The sequence below is a fragment of the Panthera pardus genome, unplaced genomic scaffold, assembly GCF_024362965.1.
Source record: "Panthera pardus isolate Hobbes unplaced genomic scaffold, ASM2436296v1 HiC_scaffold_27, whole genome shotgun sequence".
In the NCBI taxonomy this organism is placed as follows: Eukaryota; Metazoa; Chordata; class Mammalia; order Carnivora; family Felidae; genus Panthera; species Panthera pardus.
In genome coordinates this window covers 71,154,548-71,177,231 of record NW_026526843.1, presented here as the reverse complement: position 1 = coordinate 71,177,231, position 22,684 = coordinate 71,154,548, and the positions used below count along the sequence as shown (strand labels likewise).

At 40.1% G+C, this 22,684-nt stretch overlaps 1 protein-coding gene across 8 annotated transcripts in view; it reads right to left on the bottom strand.

The window, feature by feature from the left end:
• Positions 1–4,650: 4,650 nt before the first annotated feature.
• The window catches only part of OPHN1 (oligophrenin 1), a 532,200-nt gene continuing 514,166 nt past the window's right edge, over positions 4,651–22,684 (bottom strand). For 5 of the 8 annotated variants that reach the window (XM_053891532.1, XM_053891531.1, XM_053891529.1 and 2 more), the window contains 3 exons: positions 19,300–19,350; positions 9,965–10,006; positions 4,651–8,524 (listed from right to left, as the gene is read on the bottom strand). In XM_053891532.1, coding sequence (XP_053747507.1) covers positions 8,307–8,524; positions 9,965–10,006; positions 19,300–19,350 — 311 coding nt within the window. In that variant the 3' untranslated portion in view covers positions 4,651–8,306. Of the gene's footprint in view, positions 8,525–9,964; positions 10,007–19,299; positions 19,351–19,879; positions 19,982–20,603; positions 20,770–22,684 lie in introns of those variants that run through there. The other 3 variants (XM_019428581.2, XM_019428582.2, XR_002074899.2) reach the window with 2 other exon arrangements.

The window sequence follows — 22,684 nt, the reverse complement described above, 5'->3', positions numbered from 1 at the left end:
ATCACCAGGGGCTTGTCATGAGAAGAACAAGCATCTGTCAGACCTCAAGACATATGAATCCTCCAGATTCCTCCTGCCCTGGCAACTTCACAGGGAAGAGTAGCTCAGACTCAGTGTTTGGCCTGAATCTCTTTTATGAGATAAAAAGTATGAGTGGAACTGAGCCTATTATGGGAAAAATGTACATAGGGATGTCGGAGTCAGGATGGCTGGTCACAAGGCCAAAGGACATAACAGTTTCCAAACAAACAGGTTACACTGCATTGAAGAATCTAAAAATCAAGTTGTAGATAAAATTTGAGAAGATTTTAAATGACAGAGCATGATCCATCAGATCTGAATGGGTGTAGAGAAGATTCTATTCCTGAATAGCAAGTGAGGCAGCTGCCGCCACCACCACCACCATCAGTATTTCTACTACTATGACCTGGTTAATATTAACTGAGCATTTATTAAGGCCTAACCACAGTTATTTGGGTGAAATGAGTTTCCAATGGTGACTGAGACATGAATATGGATAATACTTTTTGAGTTCCTTCCACAAGAATTACAGGCCAGGGTCTTATCTGCAATGGCTAGCAAAAAAAGACACAGAGAACAAAAGAGGAAATCAGTCTTTATTTAATCCTTCTAGATCTTAGCCAAATAACGGATATAGAATTCTGAGTCCTGCAGGATGATAGTAGGGGTGGAGAAAAGTTGAGGAACAGTTAGGACTGAGGTTGTTCCTACCCTACCTACCTCATATCTTAATAGCTCTGGGAACTACAATAGGTTGGTAGCATCATAAGACCCAGGTGGGAGTAGTTGAAGAAGCAAAATCCAGTTCTCACGGGCTTGCCAATTGCTAGGAAAGGGCCAGCATAGAGAACACTACTGCTTAGCTTTGTTTTCCAGGACCAGGAAAGCCCTCTTTTGCAGTCTTAATTTTAGGCACCTTCTTTTGGGCATTTTGAGGGGTTGGTCTTCAGGAAATGGGCTTCACAGAGAGAGAAAGTAATACAACTTCCATTCACACCAAAACAGGGAGATCTACCTCATGCAGAGGCTACCAAGTGGAAATTCTGCTCTGGAGAGAGCATTCCTGGGACCAAATTATCTTGGTCCCATTCACATGGACTGACAGTCTCCTTTTCTTCCAACCTATGAAAAAAGATTGGGACATTCACTGTGCAGTCCACTGGCCACATAAAATCCATTAAGTCTAAATTTAACCTACTCTTTCAGAAAGTTCACCTGTGCTGATTTGGGTTTTGAGAATTCTGGGACTCTGAGAGCAAGCTTAGAGAATCAAAGGTGCAAGGGAGTTTTAAATCAACTTGGCCTCAATGTCTCTTCTAGGAGATTTTTCTCTGTCTGGTGGAAGCCACTGGGGATTAGTTAAGAGAATAAATCCTGAATTCACCATTTCCAGGGCAAATGGCATAATCATTTTGTGCCTCAGTTTTCTCAGCTATGAAATGGAGCTAATACCACTACTTACCTCAAAGAAATATTATCAGGATAAATTCAATAAAGCCATTCAAAAGCATACAGAGACACATTTGGCATAAAATATATACTATATAATTGTTACCTCTTCTGGTCAAGTTATATGGGGAGTACATATCTCAACTTGGATCTTTGGGGGAACTTCTCCCTATTCCTAGATAGAATGAGACTAGTTAAGGAATTGGTCACTAGCATCAAGATGCCATCTAGGAGTACCATCAGCTTCCAAAGAGCCCCCTTTGCCTTCTAGCTACCACTTTCTTTGTTGTGCCACCCAATTGTGTCTGAGCGTAATTGAAAGATGGGAGAAATTGAATGGCACCAGAGTTTCTAGCTGCCATGTAAGTGGGATGCAAATGGTAAGTTTTTTCTTCCCCAGAATGAAGATCTTGACAACCATGTGTCTTGATGCTGAAAGGTGGGACTTCTGTAGGTAGCTGCTCCATGCCCGTTGTAAGCAATATTATGACCTCCAAGAATATTTTATGTCATAATCATTAGAATTGTGATGGCAATTATAATGGCAAAAGAGATGTTGAAGATGTGATTAAGGTTACTACTGACTTTAAAACAGGGAGGCTATCCTGGATTATCTGTGTGGGCCCAATGAAATCACTGCAACAAAAAAATAAGGCTGTAACAGCAGAGGAAAAAGAGGAAGTCAGAGAGATGCAAAAGGGGAAGCAAAAGGATTTTCCATGCCATTGTTAGCTTGAATATGGAGAGGTGCACATGTCAAAGAAATGATGACCTCACTCCTACAATGAGGGACTAAATTCTGCCAACAACCATTGAGCTTGGAATAGGATTCTGTGCCCCAAATGACAACCACATGTCTAGCTTATATGTTGATTTTAGTTCAGCGAGCCCCTAGGAAGAGGATCCAGCCACACTATGCTGAATTTCTGGCCTACAGAAACTGTGAGAGAATAAATGGATGTTGGTTTTAAGCTGCTAAATTTGTAGTCATCTGTTACAGCAGCAACAGAAAACTAATACAGTGCTCTGGGCCTCGATTTGTATATCTGTAAAATGCAGGCAAAATGCCTTCTCTTGACTACTTTTTGGGGCTGTTATGAGAACAAAATGATGGATCCTAGAGGGCTCTGCAGTTTCAAGTTATAAAACTGTTAGGCTATTCTCCAACAGAAAAAAAAAGTTCATCTGTTTTGAAGTAATTGGATTAAACCAATTGAGAGTTTAGAGCTGACATTTCTCAGAAGTTCTGACGGTTTGGAGGGTTGCTTCTCCTCTCCTAGAGAAGCAGTACAATATGGATGAAATCAGAAAACTTAGGTCCAAGTTTATTTTCTACTTGCATGTCCTTGGTCATGTTTTGTCACCTCTCTGAGCCTCAATAAAATGAGGGTAATCATCTTGCCTAGATCATATAGTTGTCTGAGGCTTAACTGAAGCAATGACTGAAAACACGTGATGGAAACAAAATACCCAGATGGAAGGCCTATTAGTCATCCCCAATGTGTGGTCTGCTGCTGGAAGCAGATTTCTTGATTTGGGTAAACTAGTCACCCAAATAAAGTAGAATTGAACTCTGAGCACCTATTTTCTGTTATTTCTGGTACATGGCCTTAGACAAGTCCCTTCTTTATGGGTCTGATTTTGATTTTAAGAGTTTATATTATAGCCAGTTAATTGTCTTCAGCTAATAGGTATCAGAATCTGGAGAGTGGCAGATAGAGGATAAGTAGAACTTTTCCCCTTTTAATATTCCCCTTCTACTCTCAAGAAACTATCCCCTAAAAGCCCAACTCAGAGGAATTTACTGTATTAAATCATGCAAAGTAAGCCCCATTTAGGATATAGGAATTGATTCCCAAGTATGTGATTTGAAACAATTGATTCTAAAATTTCATATTTTTAAAATTTAAAAATTGTCTAGCCAATTTCAAGCTGGTTAACTAGAGTCATAGCCCTCCCATTTCCTTGCAGTGCCCATTAATGTTGCTTTGTCATGACTGTGAGATTTTCTCTCAGAATAACCCTTATTATGTGAACTGAAGATGTTAAACTATGGCCTGACAAAACCCTATAGAGTTATCCATGTTTTAATTAAATGTAAGCTGTAGCAAAACCCATAGCTTAGAATAACAGAACATCAAAACTTAAAAGTACCTTTGAGACTACCTTGTTTAAAGACAATTTGAGACCTAGAGAGAGCAAGGTACTTGCTGAGCATTACAGAGAGTCAGTGACAGAGGCAAATCTGGATCCCCCTACCAGGGCTTCTGAAAGTAGCTCTTCCTACGGCCACATGTTGCCTTTCTACTGCCTTTAATGGTCAGAAATTTGAAAATCCAGTGATTTTTCAGTCTTTTCCCCCAGGCTGGTTTCACTGTTCTTTGAAGTGGAGAAATTTCATTCACATGCCATCAAAGTACAAGGCCATGTACAAAGTAGTGCAAGAAGCAGGCAGCTATGGACACAATCTTTTGTAAACACTCTCAACATACCAGAATGCTCTTATCCACCATTTTTGGTCTTTGCCTCACTAAAAAATCTCCTTCCTCAACCCTTTTTTGGTCTCAAATGCCTTATATCAGTGTTTCTCAAACTTTAATGTACACGGAAATATCAAGATCTTATTAAAATAAAAGTTATGATTACAGTTGTCTGTGGTAGTACTCAAGAATCTGCATTTCTAACAAGCTCCCAGGTAATGATGATGCTGAGGCTGATGAACCACATTTGTAGTAGAAATATTTATAGATGTTGTTTCCATCAGTCTCATTTCTAAAGCATGTTCTCCATTTACCATCAGGATTTCTTTACTCCTAAGGGGTAGTGTGATGTACTAGAAACTGTAAGACCTCTGTAGTTTCCTGTCCTATATTTTTATCAATCCTTAGCTGTGTGATCTTGGGCAAAGTCATTTCTCATTTCCTTGAACCTCAAGTTTCCTTATCCATAAAATGGGGTTATTACCCATCTTGCAGTGATGTTGTAAGGCCTGAGGAAATGACAAGGGCTTGGTGCAAAGTAGACTATAGCTTGAGAATCTTGGTAATAAAAAGATTCTGTGCCTGTATGTCCTTAGAATTGCAAAAGACAACACAAGCAGTGCATGGCAGCTACAGCATCATGTCTAATATGCTCAAAGATTGTTTCCATGAAAAAAATGCAGATAGAGGACATCAATACTAGAGAGTCTGCATATTTTATTGAAAGTCACATGAATGGGCCCAAGGACGTCCTTCTTTTGTCTGTCACATAAGTATTTCACATAGGCAGTCTTTCTAGCATCTATTAATGTCCTTGGCATCAAGTGCTTCATGAAAATGAAGGTTTCTTCTTCATCAGAAACATCTTTTCAAGGTATCTTACTTCCGTCTGAAATTTTTAAATGCTTCTGAAGCTTTTGGGGATTGTAATGTGTCAAGGCCATTTGCTTGCAGCTACGTTAAAACTAATATCATTGATCTACGTTCTTTTGAAAGCAATTTGTTTTCTGGCCACAGAGATACATCTTCTACTCTATTCTAGTTATTACATAATCAAGGAAGTTCTAGAAAAGGGAAGAATCCTTTCCCATGAAACCAGTTATTTTATAAATACTCTATATGACACTGTTTCATTACTGAAATCAGATGCTGAATTTTACATCCACACCCTGTAGCTGGACAACCTCCCCACATTTTTTAAGCAAAAACTTCAATAACATTTTTTATTCTACACTATCTCTTAATTTTGCTCTCACCACAGAAAACGTCGTAACGATTTTACCCCAAGGTAATAAGTACCAGAGAACCACAAATACCTTTTTTGATTCTTAAACTGTCTGTGTGGATATCTCCAATCTCTTGAACTGAAAATACACATGCTACAGCCTTGGTAAAGTACATAGACACATACAAGGATCCTTTTTCCTTTGAAAAACAGCTAAGCCAAGGACTCAACAACTACCAACTGAAAAATAAACCATTCATTTCACAAGGTAAAATTGAATGATCCTTTTAAAAACATTACAAAATAGATAAATGGAAGGTGAGGAGAAAGCCCAACTCAGAAATCTCTTTCTGCCCAGTTTTTGTTCCCCTGTAAACTAGACCTGCATCCCCAAATTCCCCTCAAATTCTGGCCTTCTAATATTTTATTAGGGAGAAAAAGTCATAGAGTCATGCCAGCTCCAGTAATGTAGCCTCTGTGTGGCAAAGGGAAACCAGCATGGAGTCAGAGAGGCCTGGATTTCAAGCCACGGTCCTGTCATTTACTTTCTGTGTGAATTTGAGCCAGTTACTTTAGCCTCCTGGGCCATAAATCTTTTATCTGTAAAATGAGGAGAATAGCATCTCTGCATGATTGTTGTAAGGACAAAGGAGATTATGTATATAAAGCACTTAGAACTTAGTAGGTGCTTAATAAATGTTATTACTGTCAGTTCAAGATTTACAGTTCATCCATTGACAGTTTGTCTAACCTTCTGGCCAAGGTATGTAGGTAATTTCCTATAGTTGTCACTCTTCAATTATCATCCCATTCCAATAGCCTCTTCTGAATGACTATTCATCCATTAAGCCTGAGCCAAGCCAGTCTCATTCCATGATGATGTGCCTCACCACAAAAGTTTTTGCTCTTTAAATCAGAGTGCAAACGAGGAGGCTCTGAGGTTCATTTGGGGGCATTCTTTGGGTATAGACTAGGTCAGGGGCAGAACTATCCAGTTACTTTTTCCTGACATCCAGCCATACTGGTGGTCCCAACTTTCTAGCTCAGGGTCTTGATCTATATATGTCCCAGAAAACACACAGCAATCTCATGGTCACATTTTTAGGACACCTATTCAACTGAGACTGCAGTGGCTTTCTCTGGTTCTCAATAATCTTTCAATATGTGGCCAAAATCTACACACCCGCTTGCTTTAATCATTCATCTAATGGGGGCAGAGCAAAGACGCCACAGCTCTGAGACCAGTGCTCAACAAGCACTTCCTGGGTGAGGCCAGTAGTCTCACAGAAAATTCCTTTGGAGGTGAGTAGCAGGTAGAATGATGGCTACTTGGCTTTCTTGCTACTGGTTCTTATTAACTTGGTCTTTGAGACTGGGTAGAGCTGAGAGAGTTTTATGTGGCTACTTGGGCATGTCTTTATTGGGAATGGCATCAAGTTTCCACTCAATAACTTCCACAAGGGCTCTCAGTGTGTTTAGCCTACATGCTACTAATTCACCAATAAACCATGTTGAGTTCAGTCTTGAAAGTGACTATCACCTTTCAGTAACACTGTTTCAAAGGCATCTCAGAGTCAGTTTGAGAATGTGTGTTTCTCTCTCCTCCCCTTCATCCATCTCCCTCTCCTTCCTTCTCTCCTTCCCCTCTTTCCACCCATGTCTATGCTTCTCTCTCAGTTCCATAGTCAGGGTCTTTCTAGAAGGGTCCAAGTAGGAAAATCCTTTCTGTCACACTTGTTCACATTATAAATATACAGACTCTAAAGACAGGCTATGGTCTAGACACCTGCATGGGAACACAAGCAATGACACTTTCTCCAGCAGCCTCCCATCAACAAACAAGACTCAGAGATGTCTACTCAGATTTTTGACTACTCAATAAACCAGCTGTGTTTTAGTACTTTTCCAATGACTGAGATGGCAAATGGAACACCAGGAGCTTATGTCTTATTAAAGTTTTCCACTTGATGAAAAATATGTGGGATTCAGTAAAGAGGGTAAAAACCAAACACTCAAAATGATGACCACTAAAGCCACCTCATAAAGCCTCGTATTAGACAAGTGTTGTAAAATGGAAAGAAACTTGCACGGGAACCCAGGGATCTAGGATCTTGTTTAGGCCTGGCTAATAACTTGCATTGTTTCAGTTTCTCCAAAGGTAAATTAGGCAGTTAGAGTAAATAATTTTGGAAGGCTCATCCAATCATATACTTTATGGGTTGTAAATAGAATCTTTTATCTCAAGTGCTGTGGTTCTTAACCTTTATTGGGTCACAGGTCCATCTGAAATTCAGTAGAATGCTATGGACCATCTCCCCAGAAAAGGCACATTGTCATGGAGTTCTGCATACCATTTCAGAAGCTTCGTGGAGTTTCTGAATCCACGGACACTGGGATAGGAGTTGTTTCTTGGAGGAGATAAAAGAGCTTGCTTATCTGCATAAGGCAAACATGAAGCAACAGTGCCAGCTGCCTGGACTCAATCCATCTTAACAATTTTTCCCAGTATTTGACCCAGTAATGGAACTCATGCAGGACAAATACAGCCTGCATTTTTAAAAGAACTGTTTTTCAGCTTTTGTATCTTTCTTAATTGTTTGGAAATGAAGCTGTCAGGAAAAAAAAAAAACAAACAGAAAAAATAACTCAAACAAACCTAGGCTTCAACATGCAAAATATTCTTTGTAGATTTGTCCTATGTGGCTATATGTAAAAACAGGAAGGCCACTTTTCGAGTCCACATGAAGAGGTTGTGGTTGGCATCACTCATGCTGTCTGGCCCAATAGGAGCAGACAGGTTCTTGGTAATATACTGCAGTGCCAGAACTCCAACCTAGTACCAGCCTCCTTATCCTTAGTAAGAGACATGTTAATATTCTCCAATGTTTAGCAAACATTCCTACTCTTCTACAATGGGCAATGACCCCCAACTCAAGTAGCTTCTACTTTAGGGTAAGACCTCTGAGATCAGTCTTTAGTCCAAAATCTTTCAGAGTTCCATGGTCTTCTGAGGAGGCAGGAAATTCAGAGAAGAGCTGAAAACTAAGCTCCTCTTCAACTCAGGTCAGGAGATAGCTTGGTTTCTGCAGTCTGGCTTGAGGGTGTTCAGCCATTCACAGTCATATAGTAGCTCAACATAGATCTTCAGAGGGAATGAAGACAGAATACATAGGAGAAATAAACCTGTGTCTAAGACATGTGCCCCTTATTTTATAGCATCCTAGAGCCTGAAGGTGCAAGGCCAGGAAGGAGCTGCTCTCCTCAGCACAAAATGACTCAACACACAAGCGTTTGAAGAAGACCCTTCCAGAACCTGTGGAGGATCCCCTGAGACCAAGGATTTCAAAACCTAAAAAGGAAAGAAGAGAGTAGGTAATTAGCTAGAACTGGTCAAGTACTTACCAGCCACTGAGGAGTGACACCTCTCTTGTTGGGTAGCTAAACATATAATTGGTAGCTAATCTTCTGAGCAACAGAGGCTGGCTAGGAAAAGGCCCTTACAACTCAGATCCTTTGAGACAGGCCTAAGATGGTGCTGTAATCAGGACTGGAAACTGTGTCCATTTGACCTCAACCCTTATTCCCTAAAAGTCCACAGGAGATGAAGCCTGATACCTCTGAGGTTACCCACCTAGAGTAGCCATTGCATTTATGGTACTACAATAATTGAACTGATTTTCTGGGACTTCACCTCCATGAGAGCTGATAAGGAAAAGCTTATCAACCCATGGACCCCTTAGGACTGGCAGTGATAGGAAGAAAAAGAAGGCTAGGAGACAAATGGAAAGTTCTTCTTCAGATACCCAGAGCTCATTTATGTTTATATTGGTTAATGTCATGCCAGCAACCTGATAGCCAATTAGAACTCCTTGGTAGAGAAAAAAAAATTCCGTGATCTCTGTGGCTCTTGTGACCTTACCATGTTACTTATCCCCTCTGAACCTCAGTTCCTTTTTTAAAGTTTATTTATTTATTTTGAGAGAGAAAGAGAGAAGGGGAAGGGATAAGAGAGAGAATCTCAAGTAGGTTCTGCACTGTCAGTAAGGAGACTGATGCGGGGCTCAAACTCATAAATCATGAGATCATGACCTGGGCTGAAATTAAGAGTCAGATGCTTAACTGACTGAGCCACCCAGGCGCCCGTGAACCTCAGTTCCTTTATTGGCTGAGTTAAAATACATATTATTCTCCTTATTCTGGCATTTGATATGGATCAAATAAAATAATGGAAGTGAAAGTATTTTGCATAATGGAAGTGGAAGTATTTTGCATTAAACAAATATACAGGACTAAGGATAAAGGTTTTGGGGGTAGGACTTAAATAGTGATTTGTTCTAAAGCTGCGAAGTCTCTACATGATACTGAAGTGGACTCATGGTACTTGCTAAAATACCAAAAGAGAGCTTACTGATTTTCTTATAGACCGAAAGAATGTCAGAGTTAGACAGTTCCAAACTTTTCATTGTACAGATTGGGAAATTGAGGCTAAGAGAATGAAATGTACTTGCCCCAATGTCACAGTCTAGGATTTCTAATGAACTTTATCCAAAGGCAACTTGTAAAACCATGCTGTAGTTTGGTTGGAGTAGAAAGGAAGGAAAGAGGAAGGAGACTTAAAAACACAGGGAACCTCAGAATTAGAAGGCAGTAAATGTAAGGGTCATGAACTGAGACAGGGAGGGAGCTCCTACCCTGTGGACCCTCAAGACTGAAGTCCTCAAAAGCTCAAATTCCATAAAGAAGGCTTATATTTAATAAGGTTTTGTAATCAGGGGTGAAGAATACATACCTGAGGCCTCAACTCTCATCTCCAGGAAGTCTTCCTTGAGAACTGTGGGTAAAGGAGGAAAAATATTTCACTAAGTCTCTAGAAATCAGAACTGGAAAGGCAAAGCAAGGGGATGGGTGACCCTTCCAGGCCAGTGTCAAAGAGTCCATTTGAAAAATGGGAAGTAATCCATCCAAATGTTTCAAAGCATCTAGATCTATGCTTATAAGTTGGGATGCCTCTCGGCAGTTTTAGAAAGCCCAGTAACCTAAATACAAAGACATCTCTCAGGTGTCAGAATAATCCTTTTAGTGTTTAGGCAATGGGAGGCTAGGGGAGCCCAGAGAAACTGGCCCAAGACCAAAACCTGTATTCTGTGATTATCTCTCATAGGGATAAGGACAAGGGAGAATGGCAAATGCCATTCAAAACATTAATCACCCTTTGCCTTAAAGACCAAACCAACTTTCCTCAGCCCCTTAATATGCTTAGATTCATACTAAGTTAGCCTTGTCTGAGAAGAGCTGGAGGGAAGAGACAATCCTAAAGAATGAAGGCCTATATAGTTTTGCCAGAACATCCCAGACAATAGATAGAATGACAATAGGGCTATTTCCATAGCATTGTTTTTCTGACCTTTCCTAAGTCTATTTATACCTACTTCCTGAGTGATCTTACTCCCATTCATGGTTTAAATCACCACCAAATACTGAGAACCCACCAAGGGGCCACTATTCACATCGTAGTATATGTAAATGTCCCGTGAAGTTGCACAGTGGCTGTATTCAACAGTTCTACCCCTAAATCTCTGTGGATTCAACCTCAACTACTAGTCTAAGTTGCAGTTACCTACTGGACATTTCTTTTTTTTATTTTTTATTTAAATTCCAGTTAGCTAACACACAGTATAATAATAATTTCAGGTGTACAATACAGTAATTCAACATTTCCATAAAACACCTGGTGCTCATCACAAGTGTTTCCTTAATCCCCACAATGTATTTACAACATCCCCTACCCCCTTCTCTTCTGGTAACCACCAGTTTGTTGTCTATAATTAAGTCTGTTTCTTCATTTGTCTCTCTATCTCCAATTTCCCCCCTTTGCTTGTTTTCTTAAATTCCACATATTAGTGAAATCATATGGTAGTTGCGTTTCTCTGACTTATTTCTCTTATCGTAATACTCTCCAGCTCCATCTATGTTGTTGTAAATGCCAAGATTTAATTCCTTTATATAGCTGAGTAATATGCCATTCTATATATACCATCTCTTCATTATCTATTTATTCATCAGTTGAAGGACATTAGGGCTCTTTCCATAATTTGGCTATTGTTGATAATGCGGCTATAAACATTGGAGTGCATGTGCCGCTTCGAATCAGTATTTTTGTATCCTTTGGACAAATACCTAGTAGTGCAATTGCTGGATCATAGGGTAGTTCTATTCTTACCATTTGATGAACCTACATACTGTTTTCCAGAGTGGCTGTACCAGTTTGCATTCCCACCAAAATTGCATGAGGGTTCCCCTTTCTCCACATCTTCATCAACACCTGTTGTTTCTGGTGTTGTTGATTCATTCAGACATGTGTGAGGTGATATCTCACTGTAGTTTTGATTTCCATTTGATGTTGAGTGATATTGAGCATATTTTTATGCATATGTTGACCATATGTATGTCTTCTTTGGAAAAGTGTCTATTCCTATCTTCTACCCATTTTTTTAAATGTATTGTTCATTTTTTGGGTGTTGAGTTTCATAAGTTTTTTTAAAATATATTTTGGATACTAATTTTTATCAGATATGATATCTGCAAATATCTTCTCCCATTCAGTAGGCTCTCTTTCAGCCTTTTAGTTTTGTTTATTGTTTCCTTCACTGTGTAGGTTTTTATTTTGATGAAGTCCCAATAGTTTATTTTTTATTTCTCTTGCCTCAGGAGACATATCTAGTCAGAAGTTGCTATGGCTGATGCCAAAGGGGTTACTCCCTGTGTTCTCCTCTAGGATTTTAATGGTTTCCTCTCTCACATTTAGGTCTTTGATCCAATTTGAATTTATTTTTGTGTATGATGTAAGAAAGTGGTCTAGTTTCACTATTTTGCATGTTGCTGTCCAGTTTCCCCAACACTGATTGTTGAAGAGACTGTCTTTTTCACATTGGAAATTCTTTCCTGTTTTATTGACCATATAGTTGTGGGTTCATTTCTGAGGTTTCTATTCTGATCCCTGATCCATTGATCTATGTGTCTATTTTTGTGCCAATACCATACTATCTTAATCACTACAGATTTGTAATATAACTTAAGCTCCAGAATTGTGATACTAGCAGATTTACTTTTCTTTTTCAAGGTTGCTTTGGCCGTTCAGGGTCTTTTGTGGTTCCATGCAAATTTTAGGACTGTTTGTTCTGGCTCTCTGAAAAATGCTAGTGGTATTTAGATAGGAATTGCATTAAGTGTGTAGATTGCTTTGGGTAATATAGACATTTTCACAATACTTGTTCCTCCAATCGATGGACATGGAATGTTTTTCCATTTCTTTGTGTCCTCAATTTCTTTCATCAGTGTTTTATAGTTTCAGAGTACAGACTGTTTACCTCTTTGGTTAAGTTTATTCCTATGTATCGTAAGGTTTTTGGTGAAATTGTAAATGGGATTGATTCCTTGATTTCTCTCTCAGCTGCTTCATTATTGGTGCATATAAATTCAACAGATTTCTGTATGTTGAATTTGTATCCTGCATCTATATTGAATTTGTGTATCAGTCTTTTGAGTTTTCTATACAGAGTATCATGTCATCTGCAAAGAGTGGAAGTTTGGCTTCTTTGATGATTTTGTTGCCTTTTATTTCTTTTTGCTGTGTGCTTGCTGTGGGTAGAACTTCCAGTACTATGTTAAATAACGGTGAGAGTGGAATCCCTAATTCTTGACCACAGAGGAAAAGCTCTCAGTTTTTCCCCATAGAGGATGATATTAGCTGTGGGTTTCTTGTATGGCTTTTATTATGTTGAGATATGTTCCCTGTAACCCAACTTTTGTTGAGGGTTTTTAGTGAATGATATACATTGTGAAATGCTTTCCCTGCATCTATTGAAAAAATCATATAGTTCTTCTTATTTCTTTTAATAATGTGGTATACAGTATTGATTGAATTGTGAATATTGAGCTACCTTTGAAGCCCAGGAATGAATCCTACTTGATTGTGGTGAATGATTCTTTTAATGTACTGTTAGATTTAGTTTGCTAGCATTTTATTGAGAATTTCTGCATCCATCTTCATCAAGGATAGTGGCCTGTACTTCTCTTTTAGTGGAGTCTTATTCTGGTTTTGGTATTCAGGTAATGTTGTGGCCCTATAGAATGACTTCCTAGGTTTTCCTTCTTTTTCTATTTTTTGCAACAGCTTGTGGAAAAATAGGTATTAATTCTTTCTTTAATGTTTGGTAGAATTTCCCCATGAAGCCATCTGGCCCTGGACTTTTGTTTGCTGAGAGATTTTTGATTACTGATTCAATGTCTTTGCTGATTATCAGTATGTTCAAGTTTTCTATTTCTTCCTGTTTCATTTTTGGTAATTTATGTTTCTAGGAATTTATCCATTTCTTCCAGTTTATCCAATTTGTTGGCATATAGTTTTTCATAATATTCTAAGTGTTTGTATTTCTGTGGTGTTGGTTGTTATTTCTCCTCTATCATTTGTGATTTTATTTGTTTGTGTCTTTTCTCTTTTCTTTTTGGTAAGCCTGGCTAGAGGCTTATCAATTTTATTAATTGATAGGAGGAGTTAAGATGGCAGAGTAGTATGAGGATCTTATGCTTGCCTCATCCCTTGAACATAGATAGGTAATTATCAAATCATTCTGAACACCCAGGAAATACATCTGAGGCCTGAGAGAACAAACTACACAACTAGATGGAGAAAAGAGGCAATATTATGGAAGGTAGGAAGTTTGGAGATGTGATTTGGGGGCTAGAAAAGAATCGTGGGTTCTGCAGAGAGGAGGGAGCCCTGACCACAGAGAGAGGAGAGATAGACAAAGGGAAAGAGAGAGAGAGGCAAAATGAAAGATAAAGCAGTATGCAAGGGGGTTGCAGAAGAAAAACACTTCCCCAAAACCAGTGACTTGGGAATACAAGAGGAGCTGATTATAGCCAGTCTTTACAAGCAGCCAAGCTGATAGTCTGAAGTTTTAGAAGTCTGCACCATCACCAGGGTCAAGCCTGGTGGGTATAGTGTTGCTCCTGTGGAGAAGGAGGCCAAAAGCCAGAAAGTAGTCAGTGTTCTCTGAGGATCTCCTGGGTTAGACTGAGAGAGGAAGTTCCTCTTCTTGGACTGCATTTGGAAGAGGTGGCACTGCCTCTCAAGGGACAAAAGAGCCAGTGGGCACCATTGAGCTGTCCCATTCATTAACATAAAGGCTGCTGAGGGCAGCTAACCTGGATGAGGGCTTTTTGTTAAACTTTACCATAAAATCCAAGCCCCTGCGTGATCATGTGACTATTTTTCTGGGACAAACTGGTACCAGCAGAGAGCAGTGAGTCCCTCCTAGAGAATCAGTGTGGGTCCCTGCCACACCAAGTCCCTAAAATTTGCAGTTTTGAAACCCAGCCATGCGCCTGAGATAAAACACAGCAGCACTGCACTGCTGGGTGGACAGAAGGCCAGTAAACAGGGTGAAGGTAGGGATCTGATGGAAGCCTGGGACACAAGAGGGGAGATTGTTCACTCTTCTGTGAGGGCTTCCTGAACAGAGGTGGAAGCAAAGTCACCTCGCTGGGAAAGAGAGTGGGCTAACACCATTTTACATCCATCATATGAGCAATGAGGGACATCAGCTAGTGGCATAGCCCACACAGCAGAGGGTGAGCTGCTTATACCAAGTCCCGCCTCCCTGAGATCTGCAGGTGTCTTTTTTTAGTAGGGAAAGTATGACTGAAAGCCAGAGCAGCAGTGAGCTCTTGCTCCAGAAGTGAACACGAACCCCCCCCCTCCCTTCGCCCCACGCTGTCCATGGCCTGGAGCTTTACAAAGTGTCTCTTGTGTGTGCTGCATGTTTTCTGTTGTGTTTTAGGTGCTCCATCCTTCAGGCCAGTCCCATGCAGACATTTTCCTTGCCTACCTTGGACAGTGTTTGGTCCCTGGTCTTAATGTGGTGAGGTTTAACTAGGTGTGCTCGTGAAATGAGACATGATGCTACTTCCAATAGAAATGAAGCCCTGCAGAATGCTCTGGTCAGGAGATGCAATGTGGACAGGGGTTTCTGGCGGTCTTCTAGGGAAGGGCCTCACCATGCTGTGCCTGATACAAGCTTGACCTAGAAGGGCAGTACCTCCAGAGCATAGGGGTGAGGGACCTGGTGTAAGCAGGCTAGGAAGCTAGTGTTGGTGCTATGGTGCTTATTGCAGGTGGCTCTGTGTTTATGCTGAGGGGTGTGAATGGGAGAAATGGCACCAGCTATCTCCCTTGTCCTTGGAGAGGTGCCTCCACGCACACTGACTCTGAGGGAAGCACTCTGAGAGGAGCAGATAATCTTCCCCCGTATGTCCCAGGTGTTTTTCAGATAGCTGTTTCCACACTATCAGACTTGGGGGTGTATACTGCCTTCTTTATAGGAGCAGTGCCCCCAGCCTCTATCACAGCAAAGTCCACTCTCCCTTAAAACTACATGCTTTAAGCCCCACTTGTTGCAAGAACTCAAAAAATTCAGCCATTTTCATTTTCCAAGCCAACAACCCTGGGGAAATGTTCTCCTTGTGCATTCTTCTGTGATCCTCTATCTCTTTCCCTTCTCTGTGAGCACTGATCCCTCCCCTGCACATACCAGCGATCCATTTCTCCCCTAAACGCCCTCTCCACACTTCCTACCTTCTTCAGTGTGGACTATTTCCTACCTTTATTTGTAGAGTTTTTTCTGTCAGTCTTCCTGTCTATTTCTGGGGGCATTTAGGATGATTTTTAGTTATCTAGTTGTGTTTGTGGGATGGGTGAGCCGCAGGTCCTCCTACTCCGCTCCTATCTTCCTCTCAACCCCCACTGGATATTTATTTCTGGATATTCCACAGGGTCTTAAAATCACTGTGTCCAAAATTGAGGGGAGCAACACTTTCCTACAAAAGTTGTTCCTCCATGACTAATTATTGTTATCATACACTTAATTTTCTAGAATAGACTTTTACCCCCTCTTAATCCTTCTCCAATGCTCCATGTTTGAAAAATCAGCAAGGTCTCATTGTGTCTATTTCAAAACTGTCCATTTTATTCCATTGTATTGGCAATGTCATAGGTTAAGGCCTCATTAACTGTTGCCATGATGATTATCATCCTAATTAGTCTCTCTATCTCCAGTCTTTACTCTCCCATCTATCTTTCTCAGTACTGCTAGAATGATTTTTTTACAATTCAGTCATCTCAGACTATGCATTGTCATGTTTAAAAGTTCCATGACTCATCATAGAGTATAGTATAAAGACCAAAACCCTTTGTATGTCATATAAGGTCTTTAAAATCTGGCCCCAAAGTATCTTTCTGGCCTCACCTCCAAGTAAGTTTCCCTCTTCTCACCCCCACATTGTAGCCAAAGTGGAACACTAATGACTTACTGAACTTGTCTTGCATAAGCTGTCTGCCTTGCTGAACTATCTTCCCCTCCCTTCTCTTCTTGATGAACCACTTCTCACTGTCATTTGAGATTTAATTTTTTATTGGTTATGGAAAGGAGATGAATGAGGAAGTGAGGTAATTCAAATGTCAGGCTACAGTCAGGGGTACAAATGGGAAGCAAAAAGGAGGATAAACAAAGGATAAACAGATGATTATTTCCATCAGAGATGAGAGAAGAGCTTTTCAACAATGTTTATAGATGGTACTGATGTAGATGTACTAATACAAGTAGGGGTTACAAGGTGGGAGCCTAGACAGAAGTGTTGTTTTTTCTACGTGGATACTAAATGGGAGGAACCTGTGGATACAGAATATGTCTCTATGGCTCATGACACACTGGAGGATAGGTGGATCCATTTCGGTGTTGCCCACACCTCTGCCAAGATGGAATCTGGAGGTAAAGTACAGAATTAAATCTAGGTTCCAGAAGCCTAAACATAGGATAAGTAGAGTTGTTCTCTAGCTTGAAATGCCTGGTTTGGCTACAGCCCTCTCATGTTGTAAGTTGGTCCAGGAATTCCCTGAGCAGTAGCTGACATAGCTGACATAGCTCAGCCAGTAGTGACAGTAGCTCAGACAATGTTTCCATACTCTCAACATCAGTTTGGCTATAATTTCCTTTTAGAAGCTGGCCTGCCTTCAAGATTCTATTGGACTTTGTTCATGCCTCTTACAAATTCTCTCTAATTGTCTCAGTTCCCTGTCCAAGGCTACCAATGAATTCTTTATATGTTTTGGTGTATTTCTACTCATCTTTTAAGCTCTAACTTAGATATCACTTCCTCTAAAAAAGTTTTCCTTTTAAAAAATGTTTTAATGTTTATTTTTGAGAGTGAGAGAGGCAGAGTGTGAGTGGAAAGGGGGCAGAGAGAGAGGGAGACACAGAATCCAAAGCAGACTCCAGGCTCTGAGCTGTCAGCACAGAGCTCAAAGTGGCGCTTGAACCCAAGAACCTTGAGATAATGACCTGAGCCAAAGTTGGATGCTCAACCTGAGCCAAAGTTGGATGCCTAACCCACTGAATCATGCAAGTACCCTGTAAAAAAAAGCTTTCCTTTAGATGTACCCATTTCATTCTGTTAATTCTAGTTTACTTCATTACATTTCCTTGGTAGTTATTTCTCATATGGCTTATTTTAGGGAGGGAGGAAGAATCACCAAGGAAATAGGATGTGATCCTGCTCACAGGCAGGTGCTATATTAAGAGTCTCTCTGTCTCTGTCTCTCTCTCTTATTTTTTTTTCAAGAGGGACATTTGACTAAGCCTGTCTTAAAAACATCCTAGGTAATAATTTTATTGTATTGGAAGATAAATCTGGGACTGTAACATCATTTTTATCTGTTATGGTAGAATAAATGGTAAATTATTGTCAAAGGAGAATTTGGCCTGGTCTAATGGCTGACTGCCAAGCAGAACTAGGGTGACTTGCTGTGCAGGGTCATGTCCTGGTGAGTTAGGTCTCACAGCGTTGACTAGATAGTGTTAAGCATACCCCAGCTCCAGTGCTGGTAAAGGCACATTGTTCTTTTAACTGACCGCCTAGAAAAGCTATACTCTTATCACCCATCAGGAATCACAATTTCAAACTCTCTGATAAGCAACATGGAGCAAGCTCACAAAAAAGTCCCTAAAGGCTATGCAGCCATTTCTCTAGATGTTATAGCCTAAAGGGTCTCAGATGCCAGACTCTGGACAATCTGTATCAATACCTTAGAAGTTTTAAAAACAAACTGGAAGGAAGGAAGGAAAAGAAAGAAAGAAAGAAAGAGGAAATAAAAGGAAAGGAAAGGAAAGGAAAGGAAAGGAAAGGAAAGGAAAGGAAGAGAAGAGAAGAAAGAGAAGAGAAGAGAAGAGAAGAGAAGAGAAGAGAAGAGAAGAAAAACATATACTCAGGCCCCACTCCTGGAGATTCTGTTTTAGTGGGTCTGGAGTTGAAGGCAAATCTATTTGTTTTTTGTTCCCTCAATTTTTTCCAGGTGATTTATATCATACCACCTAATGTTTGCTTATTCTAAGGCTGCTTATGTTAGAGTGCTCCATTATGTGTATTCCTATCAGTTGCTCTTTTAGAATATAATAGAGTCTAAATAAGTAAACTAACAAAAAAAATAAGACTTACGTTGAGTGTAATATTTTTTGTAGTGTTACTTAGTATGTGAGTACTATTTGTATATCTGTGTCTGAGAGAGAGAGAGAGAGAGAGAGAGAAAGAAAAGAAAAGAGAAGAAAAGAAGAGGAGGAGGTGGAGGAGAAGGAGGAGTAAGAAGAAATGGAAAACAGTGCCAGAGACTCAATGGCACAACAGATACAGAAATAGGCAAAGAAAAAGAGACATGGAGAAAGACAGAAAAAGAGTGAAATATACAGATAGGAGACAGAGAGACAAAGACAGAAACAGAGATATAAGTAGAAAAACACAAAGAGAGAAAAAGACTGAGAATGACAAAGACAGAGAGAAGGAAAGTGTGAGAGAGACAAATAAAGTAACAAAGAGAAACACACATGTATATAGACAAAGACAAATGTACAGGGTGAGAGATGAGGAGACAGAGAGAACTAGGAGAGAGAAAGGGACAGAAAGACAGAGACAGCTACAGAGAAACAGAAAAACAAAATGTAAGAGAGGAAATGAAATGCTCATGATCCATTAAATAAAAAGTAACTTGGTTCTTCTGTCACTTATATGTCTTACCTTCCTGTTTTTCGGGAAGCTGTTTCAAAGAACCTGGTCCTGGAAGCCACCCTGCAAACAGAAGTCAATCAAGTCCCATGAGTTTCTCTGGAATACTTATGAGAACCAATAGACAATGAGCAAAAACTATAAACAAGATGGGCACCAATTGGAGGGTCTGCCTTAGCTTTCAAAGGACCTGGGTCTGAGAAGAAACCCAAGCATCAGAATGTGAAATGACTCAGAGACCATAAGCTACTGCAAGGCTATGCTTAATGCCCTTTGCTTTCCCTTGGTTCAGAATGGTCTGAGTATGTTGTTGGTTCAGGCTATTCTTGTGAGAAACAAGTGAAACAAGTCCTTGGTTTCAAAGTATAAATTTTTGCCATTTTTGTAAATACACGTAGCTACTTAATTAACATGGTAGAGTCTTTGTTTTTCTTATTTCCCCCATTTTACAATTATGGAAAACAAGAGACATGAGAAAAAGGAATACCAGGAGGCAGTATATGAGAGGGATCCCAAGCACTGGCTGAAGAGAGACCAGTCAGGCTAACTGTGGCCATGAAAGGCTGATCTGTGAGAGCTGCTATGCTCCTACCTTAGCCACTCTATGCCTGGTTCCTTGGCTTCCAGTCCCACCTCAGGAAAAACTGCTAGAAATCAGCTCAGTTCCTACTTTGCAAGAGGTTCTCTGGAGAATCTGAGACATTTTGGAAGATTTTCAAAAAATGTTTTATTTACTTTTGAGACAGAGAGAGACAGAGCATGAGCAGGGGAGGGGCATAGAGAGAGGAAGACACAGAATCCGAAGCAGGCTCTCGGCTCTGAGCTGTCAGCACAGAGCCTGACATGGGGCTTGAACTCACAAACTGCGAGATCACAACCTGAGCCTAAGTCGGGCGCCCAGCCAACTAAGCCACCCAGGCGTCCCCATTTTGGAATATTTTAAAAAATCATACCCTTGATATTTAAAAAAAAGCCTAAAGGCACAAGTACAATAAATAAATCTGTTAATTAAATTACTTTAAAAACCAGTAGCAATAACAAGAAAATACAAAAAATTTCCAGAGGGAACATGAAAACAGAAGGTAATCTTATCACCCTACAGAGATCAGGGCAGTTTTAGTGAAATCTGTCAGCCTTGAGTGATGAGTGCAACACGCCAAACAGGACTTGTCTGTGACATTTCCCTAGACTATTAAGTGAATGAAGCCTTGGGGTTGTAGACTGTATACTCTTCATAATCATAATGGTGATCCTGAAAGAACTCCTGATGGCCTAACATGAGCTTTAGGTCAAGGATGAGGAACAACTCTACTTACACAGACGATGAGATTCTCCCTGCATTGCTAACCACAATATCTGGCTTTGGTTCTGGCTTTTGGGGAGTAGCTGCCCGGCACGGAGGATCTGGAGGCCTCACTGGAGGGCGGACAATGGTTGGCTTTTCTCCTAGAGACCGCACTTTGCTGAAACTGTCAGAGTCTCCTGAAAGAGAACACCACCAAGAACTTGAGTGGTTAGCCAACTGGAACACTATTTATGAACAGGCACCCAATATTGGAGTTATCTTGGCTACCTCCCTTGGTCCCCACTTACTTTTGGTCACTAACAACTATGCATTTGTTTTCCTTTCTTTCTATTGTTTTTTTTTTTTTTTTTGGTTGGTTGATTTTGGTTTTGTTTTGTTTGTTTGTTTTTGTTTTGTTTTGCTTTTCATTCTTTCAGCAGCTTAATCCTTCAGAAACTCTATGTTTGAAACCCAGCTCTAGAACTTCTATTTGTGTGACCTAGGGTATGTTATATCAATTTGATAATTCTTAGTTTCCTCATCTATATAATGAAGACCAATAATACTTTAACGTACAGAGATAAAAAAAATTAATTAGGTACTAGGGTGCCGGGGTGGCTCAGTCAGTTAAGCATCTGACTCTCGATTTCGGCTCAGGTTATGATCTCACAGTTCAGCTATGCACTGACAGTGCGGAGCCTGCTTGGGATTCTCTCTCTGCCTGTCCCCCACTCATATGCATGTGTTCTTGCTCCTCTCTCTTTTTGTCTCAAAGTAAATAAACTTAAAAAAATTAAGCACTAATATATTTAGTACAGGCCTGGCACATAATAGGCACTTAGTCAATGTTTTATAATGAATTTGAATCTGTTAGTTTTGTAATTACCAAAACTCAGGTCTTTTTTACTTAGACCTTGACTATGGTAGCAGTATTCCAACTTGCCTCCCTGCCTCTGTCTCTGGTTTCCAGGTCAGTCAGTACAAAATAAATATACATAATTATTTATGAAATGGTTCTGGCAGGAGTTTATGACATGGATGCACTTACACATTGCTGGTAGCAGTGTACACCAGGCTAATTCTATCTACATAGCCATAAAGAATTCTGGAAAATGTGGATGCAAAATCATACATAAGACATAGTTTATACTTATTGATCCAGTTGATCCACATTGGGGAATAGGCCCAAGGGAATTAACCCCTCCCCAAAATAGGAAAAACATTCAGAACAAAAACGTGCTTCTTAATAGCAAATACTCGGACCCAGCACAAAGAAAAGCAAACCAATTTTTATAAGCACTTAACCAGTAAATATTACACATGAACTGACAAGGATTTAGGGCAGGTTAAAAAATATACATGCATTTAAAATAATATTAAGTGGGGCGCCTGGGTGGCTCAGTCAGTTAAGCGTCCGACTTCAGCTCAGGTCACAATCTTGCGGTCCGTGAGTTCGAGCCCCGCATCGGGCTCTGGGCTGATGGCTCAGAGCCTGGAGCCTGCTTCTGATTCTGTGTCTCCCTCTCTCTCTGCCCCTCCCCCATTCATGCTCTGTCTCTCTCTGTCTCAAAAATAAATAAACGTTAAAAAAAAATAAAATAAAAAATAAAATAAAATAATATTAAGTAATGGGGCACCTGGGTGGCTCAGTTGGTTAAGCATCTGACTCTTGATTTCAGCTCAGATCATGATCGCAAGGTTTGTGAGATAGAGATCCACGTCAGGCTCTGAGTTGACAGTGCAGAACCTGTTTGGGATTCTCTTTCTCCTTCTCTCTCTGTTTTTCCCTCCCTATCTCTCTCTCTACAAAAAATAAATAAACTTTAAAAAATAATTTAAAAAGTTAAAATTAAAATATTAAGTGAAAAAAAAAACACTAAAAGTACTTATGGCCTGCAGAACATTATAGGGAAATAGACATATGTGCAACTAAGGGTGTTATCATGGAGGAGCTAAGATGGCGCTAGAATAGGAGGACTCTAGGCTCATCTCATCCCTCAAACACAGCTAGATAACTATCAAATCATCATAAATACCCCAGAAATCAACCTGAAGACTGACAAACTCCACAACTAAAGGCAGAGAAGAAGCCACATTGAGGAAGGTAGAGGT